We start from the raw sequence: 8,780 nt of genomic DNA on the forward strand, positions 1-8,780 counted from the left end.
CAACTTGGTTTGGGAGACCTAGGGTTAACTGTACACTTGTTTTTTTTTTTTAAATGAAACATGTTATTATTGATACTGGATATATTCATTGATATTTAAACCAGTACTCTTCTGAGGGCAAAACAGCACATGCCTTTACTTTTCATTATCTGTATTACAAGTGTCCCATGCTCATATGCTACATAGTTATTTTCAGCAGGTTGCACATAAATACCACCGTTCTGTTTCTCCCTCTAGTGAGGCCATCCTGGTCCACAAAAAAAATGATGATGTTAACAGGATTTATAAAATGTATCAGTGTTTCAATATTACTTTGGTTATGAGTGATACAGTTGTGATTGCCTATGTTGTCCACCATTAGTTGTAGCAGCATTGTCTCAACTTGTTTGCTACAGTTCCACCAAACTGACTTTGCATTCCAATTTTAACTTCAGTACCATGAAAGGTGGGGCAGTTTCATAAACCCAGCCTGTAGGTTTTGTTTTTTTTTTTTTTGAAAGCTGGTGCATATGGCACCAAAAATTAACTAATGAACCCAACCTCATATCTGGTGCTATGATCTGGCCCTGTCTGGATTCCCATTTTTACTTTTCATTTACTGGCTGATGAAAATCTGGTCTGGAGTATGGATTTCCTATACTGGAATGTGTGATAAAAACATGATGAACAAATGGCTAAGCCTTTCTGTTCTTATGCTAAGATCATAGCAAAGAATCCATCTCTGACATATGCAAAGGATGCAAAACTGCCTTATAAAGAGCCGTAGATAAAGTAATGGTCTACCTTGCTCTGAAAAGGAATACCTTCCAAAAGAGTTCATTTTAATAATTTAAATAACTATACAGAATTAATCCCTTATCCAAATTATGCAATTTTAAAAAATTCACACCAATCATCATGAATTAAAACGAAATGTAAACAGATGTATTTCAAAACGTGTCAGTCGCAAAGCATAACCTCTGCAATAAGTATTAACCCCAGGGGCATATAGTTCTGTTCAGTTATACTTAACATTACAGTATAACCTACCTAGCAGTGGTAGTTATGTACAAAAGGCTATACAGAATTTGGTCATGCGAAAACGGTAGCCAACATGTACACACAAGACGAGGATGGACAGGAGGAAGGGGGGGGTGTCACCGTGAGCGGTTGCGAGACATGAAGAGGAGCACTCTGCGAATGCCCGTCAGCCGATCCCTGAGGGAGGTGAGGGCAAGGAAGGGCAGCTGGGCACGGCCCTCCAGGGGCATGACCGCCAGGAGCCACCAGCACCACGACGGCCCGTTGGGACTGATCTGGGAACAGCAGGCACAATGCCGTCTTAACTGATGAAAGCAGACTTACTCACTTTGCACCGGGCCAGGACATCGTCATGCTTCACACGACTCTGCAGCACATGACAGTGGCTCATAATATCAGTTGCTCACATCTCACACCAGCGTGACTGTACCGAAGATCTGGGTCAACACGAATGCCCCAAGGGGCTATGGAACACCTGCCTAACAGGGTCTCCAATCACATCACACACAGCCTAAAGACTCTGTAAGCTGACTAATCACTGGACTTGCTTTGTCCACTTGGCCAGTACTTGGTCCTGGCCTTGTAAGCACAGTGTTCCAGCCAATTTCGGCGAAGTGCCAGATCCAGCTTACTCATCATTGTGACATTTGACATTTGATGCTAAAAATCTGTCCAAAATGGTGACATTGGCATTCCATGGCAGTCATCTCAGAGTCGTCACACTGGATTTTTATCTCCGATATGAAATAGTGGGGTTTCTTTCTGTTGATTTCTAAACACCTTTTACAAGTTGAGGGACTCACAGTTCTGACCACCTGTTCAACTGTATTTTTAAATTTTGAATATGTTTGAAAACTGTCAAAACCTGAGCAGTAGACATCAAATTACAAGCTGTGCAAATACTAGAATCACAAAGCCGTGGACCCGAGGGAAATGAACATCAACTACACGGTGCTTACCTGTGGCTCTGCATCCTTCTCTGGCATGGGTCCAAAGTGACCCACAATACGCTCCTTCTGTTCAGCCTTGAGGGAGTTCACCCAGGTCACAGCCTGATCATACACAGCGTCATGGAGTGTTCTCAGTTCTGCCTCCTCTGTTCCCTCCACCTGTCCATCATACACACCCTTTAACACCACTTCACTGACAAACTACAATGAAACTCAGCAGCATGAAAATAAGAGTTGTTGAGCAGGCTTGTTATACTTAACCTTATAAGTCTAAAGCTCTAAAGACAGTGTGGATACTGGAAATACCATGCGCCAAATATAGAAAATGATGCTGACGTACTTTCTCATCTTCCAGGTATTCTATATCCGCAGTGTTGTATCCATCTCGCTGACTGTGCTGGATGACTTTAAATCTCCTTTTTCCAATGGTGTCCACAACGGAGCGCCCGTCGGCAAAGAACTCCACGTTCCTGATCTCCAAAATGCAGCCATAATCAGCAAACCTGAGGGACAATATGAAAACATTTAAGCACCTCCCCCCACCATACACTCAGTTCAGGTTGGCACAGGACAAGACAAAGGCCATGAACAGTAAGCTGCAGTAATACACGTATGATTAAACAGCATGGCTTTAAACAATCCTCAAAACCACATGTTATGAAAATCCAAATATGAAATATTTGATTTCACTTCAAATGTAAACCGTTCACACTTAGATTAACTATTAAGGACCCTTTGAATTTGATTACATCAATTTGATTACATCAACCGTGGTTTTTTCATTGTATACTCTCTGTTGATGGCAAACAGGTAACTTGCCAGCAGCAGAGATTCTTTCAGCATACCTAGGTGAAAAAAATGTCATTCCCAAGACCAACAGGTGTCAGCACAGCTCGCTGCTGCCATCTGACCTGCTTATAGAGCACACAGTGACTCCTTTTGAGTGACTCCTACCCTTTGACGGAATCGCTGAGGCACATGCCAAACTGCTTGGTCCCCGTCTCCATGCACCTGCGCACCATGAGCCGGTAGCAGGGCTCAAAGATATGCAGGGGGCAAGGAACCGTGGGAAAGGCCATTGTGCACACAAATATAGGCACATTCTTGTTCAGACTGAAAAGAGAAAAAAAAGCACATAAAGGCAATAGTCATTCAATGCAGCCAGCTTAGGAGTTCATCAAAGGGGCTGATGGGCAACATGGGTGATTCGTGGATGATTTTTAACGTCTCAGCGCAGTTCCGGCTCTTACTTGGATAGCTCGGCCATTTCCTCTTCGTTGACAATCCGTCTCTCTGCTAGTTCTTCTGGAAGATACTTGGCAATGAGGTGTTCCATCAGAACGGTCTTGCTAAATCGTCTCTGGGCCAAAAACTGTGGACACAAAGAAAGAACGCTCATGTGTTTGTGCAATAAAAGTATAAAAGCGACAGCTTTTATCATCCATGACTGGGTGTGACCGGGAGAGCGGCATGCACTACCATACCTCTGAGAGGTCCTCTTTGCAGAGGGGGCACTTGGCGTTATGGTCCAAGCATCTCTCAAGGCATTTCAGGCAGAAGGTGTGGCCGCAGAGAGTGGTGACAGGCTCATAGAAAAGCCTAGGGCATAGGAAGAAGACAAAGAGACAATATCTTGCAACAGGACAGGCAGCATTCATTGTGCTCACTGTGATCACATTATGAGGGGTGTTGATCATGTCAGATAAGCTCTGTCTCCAATGGAAACTGAAGCTGGTCTTAAAAAACCTTAAGGGGGTACTGTTGAAAAGTTGAAGAGTATCGCGTTAAATCAGATAAATGCCTTAGATGCTCTGGAGGCTCAGAGACCATGTTACTTTCTGTCACCCTGTACACAAAGTCATTATGAACAAGTGATTAACATACTAATTATTTGTATTTTAATGTTAAATTTTGTCATGATGGGGCACAAAATTACAAGAGTCATTGAAGGACAAAGCCTTTAAACAGAAGGTTAGCTGGAATATCATACAGCACCAGAAATGAGTAAACCTCCTGTGAGTTTTAACAGGGCGACGCACCACCGAGCCACAGTTAAGCCTCTGCACAACAAACATTTGTTGAGCAAATCATCTTGAAAAATGGCAGAATAAGGGTAAGCAGCTCTGTGAGAAAAAGCCATTTCAGTGTGCAGATATAGCCAGTAAGAACCAATGAATACCTCATACACAGTGAGCACTCCAGGTCAGCTGCATCGATGAGGTCACTCACCACTGCAGACCAGGAAGTTGTCTCCTGTTTCAGCGCTACTTCTGATACGAAAATCACAAAAAAAAATCACAAAGTGAATTCTTCTCATTTGCCCTCAGCTTCCATTTATGGAGAACTAGAGAAACACCACAGAGAGTGCCGAGGCTTACCCAATTTCAAGCGCTTGCACGGTCCCCCATTGCTTCCCCCCTTGGCCTCCTCTTCTGAGCTGTGTTTACGTTTGACAAGGTGGTTTCTGTCGATTACAGTGGGGTGACAGACACCGCAAAAGTCCTCATCTTCACATTTGTCTGCACAGCATGCAGACTTGACTCCTGTGAAGTCAGTCTCTTTCATAGCACTAGGAGCCAGCGGTATCATTGACTTTTCTTGAGAGGTTAAGCTGTCATTATTTACACTGCCCTCCTGAAAGAAAGAGTGTTACATACATAATTAAGCATACATAATATGCGCTGAACAGTGCTCATAAATGCCAGTAGCCCCATCTAGTGGCAAAAACTTGCTCAGTTCTTCAGTGAGAGAAACACTACCATTCTACTGCATCTTCCTCAGTCTCAGCCAAAAGCAATTAGGTGGACTGCATACAGAATGTACATGGTGCACTTATCACATTTGAGTGAGATACAGTTCATGAAATAACATTTCCATCTAAGCAATGAGCTCATGGCCTAGTGTCAAGCATTTAATGCCTGTGTCTAATTCCCAAGAGGTCTCAAATGCCTCTTACCTTATAGAGCCCCAGAGAGCTGGTGTTGCAGTTTGAGCTCAAGGTGCTCATTAAGCGTCCCTTTATCCTGGTCCTCGAGGACAGTAGACCCGTGCAGTCGGGTATTCTCTCCTGGACATGATCAAGAATTGGAGCGAAGATGTCGCTCAGCAGCTAAAAGAGACACCGTACAATTAAACAGAGCATGTAGCTTAGATTTACTGCTTGAGTACCTCTTATGAAACTGTGCAGGTTTTATAACTAAGGTGTGTGATTATAAGGGATCACAGGACATATGTGGGAGGCTGCCTCTACAGTTTATAATTTAACATTTAGTACACACTGAATACTTAGGATCATCTCAATGTACATGCTGACTTTAACTCATACTTCCTAAATGAAATGCCAGTGTCAACATAAACAGAAATCATTTTTAATATTTAATGCAGACTGCAAAGCACGATGTCACATCATGTTCTCCTTCAAAGGAGAGACGAGAATGAACCTTTTGATTTTACCTTGTGAGCTTCCAATTTTGCCAGTTTGCTTTCTGGTTCTAAACTAATACAGAGCAGGTATTCTGTTAAAGCTTCTTCTGTTTTCTTCAGTGCAGTAAGAGCTTGTGCCTTCCTCAAATGTCCCTGTGAAAGGCAAAACACAATTATTAGGATCAGCTTTCTCTGCTAAGTAACATAACATAAATATTGAATCTCTGTTTAGATAGGAGTCACAGTAGTGTTCATATATAGTAGTAAAACTGTCAAATCAGCTCTTTTCCATGATCCTGCACTGGAGCCATTTACAATATTTACTATATTATAAACATGGGACAATATTTCTACATGACAGACAGAATAATACTGGATGCAACTATATTTTGTCAAGAGAAGTCATCTTTACCTTCAGCCAAAAAGGTTTTAGTCTGCATGCCATCTCTGCATCAGCAAGAGCATCTTCAGTTTTTTTCAGACTGGAGTTAATCAGTGAACGGTTGCTGAACAGCAAGTGGTCCCTCGGAGCTGGGAAGAAGAATTGTATTTATGTAAGACACAGAAACAAGCTTTGGAATACTGTGTGCACCTTTATAATCACACAAATGGACACTGTCACAGCAATGTATAAAGGCAAACATTTCAATTCAGATCAAAATTAATTCAAAACCAGCATAAATTACAGTTACTGTATAAATAAAGTTATTCATGCGTTCCTCTGAACTGTCAAAAACTTTACATTATATTACGAATTATCATTCTAAATCACTGTAAAAACTGCAAATTTTCCTTTTATTTCCATTATCTATCCTAAACTATGCAAATTCGTGTAGTACAGTTTATGGACAGTTAGTGAACGTTTAACTTCTTAAACAGACAAGATTTCAAGACGCATTCCTCTCTATATGTTATTATATTTATTTTTAGATTGACCTATATATTGCAGCGTTTATGTTGGTTACACAATCGTAAGAGCGCAAAGGGTGATGGGCCGCTCTTCATCAAATTCCAGCGCAAGGTTACGTAATGTTTGCTCCCCTAGCCTACATTCAGATCCACGCCCTTCTACTCAGGTTACGATGCAGGCACAACCCGCTGTTATGAGTTCAACCTCATTCCCATTCTAAGGTTACAACGGGACGAAAGCGTGCACTAGAAGAGGCTATGCATTTAGGTGTACGTTGCAAACACAGTGTAATGACGGCAACCTTTGAAATGTTTCCGATCAACGAGACGTCATCACAATAACTCCACTTTTTACAGAGGAGTCAATAAGCCACATATTATAGTATTTGGTCTAACAGTGTCCTAGCTATATGTAATCTCCACTAGTTCAGTATTTTTGCAGTTGCAATTAGAAATATCCGGCTGGTTATATCAAAATGTGTCTACATCTATGTATTCAGCTGCAAAACCGAACTATGAAGAATTCCGTCTTAATTTCATATACGACAGCGTGGCAGTCTAGTGACATGAGCAATACAGATGAATGGGTGACAATGGATAGATTAACTTTACCTATAATTATTGCCTCATTGTATTTTTCTAAAGCAGCTTCCAATTTATTCTCTGCGTACAGCGCATTCCCCTCATGTCTCAGCTGAACTGCGTGCAGTTGAGAAGGAAACCACTTTGCCAACAAGTTACTAAGAACTACATTAACTCTGTAATTCGGCAGGTCAGTGAGTTTGGAGCTGTCCTTGCACTCTCTGCAGGAAATTGGCCTTTTTTCTCTGTCCAGGCACTTTTTGCAAAAACAATGTCCACAAGGCAAGGTAACCGGCTCGTACAGAAATCCCACACACATCCTGCAAGTGAAAGCATCATTTCTGCCGCATCTGTGCCCTTCTTCGGGGTGCTTCTGACCGGCGAGCCCCTCTTTGCTCCGGATCTTGTTTGCAAGACATTCCATAAGGTTCTCCAGCTGCGTAGGTCGTAGCCTGTTGATTTTGGAAGCTCTCTTGTAGACTTCGAAAGCTTCGCTCAGCTTGCCACCAAAAGCCAGAGCTTCTGCCCGCTTCACCAGAAGCTCGTGTTGAGTGCCAAGGTCGCTGAAATCTTGCAGTTGACATTCGTATATTTCAGCGGCGAGCTCAAAGTTTTTAGCTTGGAAGGCTTCGGCAGCGAGCTCCAGCATGACATTGCTTTCTGTGCCCTCTGTGCCCATATCGGATATAGGCTGCGGGTCGTTACCGAACTATTGTCCCTTCTTAGGAAGTGAAAGTTTATAAAGAGGTAGGGGTATTTCTCTCATCTTCTCGTCTCCTCTCCTCCTGCGCTGTTCGCTCCTCAGCTCAAGAGCCATCGCAGTGCTGTAGGTACATAATCTTAAAAAAAAAAACGTTACATAAAGTAGGTCATGTGATCATCACCAGCTGTTCTCATTGGATAGGTTACTAAAACTGTTATAAAACGAGTCAGTTTTATAACTTAATGTCTCGTCTCTCGAGCAGAAGTGATACTTCTACTTTAGAACCTTTATAAAATACATTTTATGTTTTTATATTATGCGCAATGCGGCTACATCTGTAAGTAGGAAACTCATCTATTTCACTGTTTATTTTTTCCTGGATGAATATGCAAGTCCAAGTATTCATTCGGTTGTTATACATAGTCTGTGAAAAATTAAAATTAAAAATAATTTTAATCAGACTTCATTTGAGTCTTCCGGAGAAAAGAGTGACTAGACCCATGACACCTAGGTGTTAGTACTATCTAGCTCAGGCAGACTATGCTACGTGAATATCTTCCGGTAGAAGAAAAACTCGACAGGTTGTCATTAAAAGGGTAGTTAATAGCTAGATATGGACAGATACTACAGGTAATAGATTATTCGTCAGTCATGGAATTGTTCGACACATGTACTTTATGCTTCACTGCAGTACGTCAGGTGATAGTTTACCAGGTACAGAATTCATGGGTACTTTCCAGTACGATCATCTCCAGCACTGAACGGTCTTTAATTTAAAATCTACTACAATGGTGCTATATTTGGAAAGCACCTTAAATTGATCATATGGTCTCAATCCCATTTTCAGACAGGAGATAACTGGGCCGGTTATCCTTCATAATGTTTGAGTCTGGGAAAGTGGGCCACTCTGGTCACAGTCTGGCCGTCTAGCCTTTGATTAGGCTTAGTGTGGACAGTGACTCAACACTGGCCAGGTCACTCTCATATTACACGTAACACGTCTGAAGCATTGCATGTTTCCATGTCCCTTGTTTTTATGCATCTGTAAGAACAGTGTCAGCATTTATATGTGCTAACACACTAACCCCCTTTTCAACTTCTCCTCTTACACAAGACGTTCTCAGCCATGCTGCACCTAATATGAGCACACAAAAAAACTACATTTACTCTTATGTAATCATTTGTAGAGCTTT

At 41.9% G+C, this 8,780-nt stretch overlaps 1 protein-coding gene across 1 annotated transcript; it reads right to left on the reverse strand.

Moving 5' to 3' along the window:
* Positions 1–946: 946 nt before the first annotated feature.
* On the reverse strand, positions 947–7,703 carry LOC118774983 (LON peptidase N-terminal domain and RING finger protein 3-like). The gene is made up of 12 exons (XM_036524635.1): positions 6,915–7,703; positions 5,806–5,924; positions 5,424–5,546; positions 4,927–5,079; positions 4,349–4,604; positions 4,150–4,240; positions 3,455–3,569; positions 3,221–3,342; positions 2,925–3,083; positions 2,311–2,473; positions 1,980–2,129; positions 947–1,295 (listed from the first exon to the last, which is right to left on the reverse strand). The coding sequence occupies exons 1-12, from the start codon at positions 7,561–7,563 to the stop codon at positions 1,137–1,139; spliced, it is 2,259 nt and encodes a 752-aa protein (XP_036380528.1). The 5' UTR covers positions 7,564–7,703; the 3' UTR covers positions 947–1,136.
* Positions 7,704–8,780: the final 1,077 nt, after the last annotated feature.

This window comes from Megalops cyprinoides, chromosome 3 (genome assembly GCF_013368585.1).
Source record: "Megalops cyprinoides isolate fMegCyp1 chromosome 3, fMegCyp1.pri, whole genome shotgun sequence".
Classification (NCBI taxonomy): domain Eukaryota; kingdom Metazoa; phylum Chordata; class Actinopteri; order Elopiformes; family Megalopidae; genus Megalops; species Megalops cyprinoides.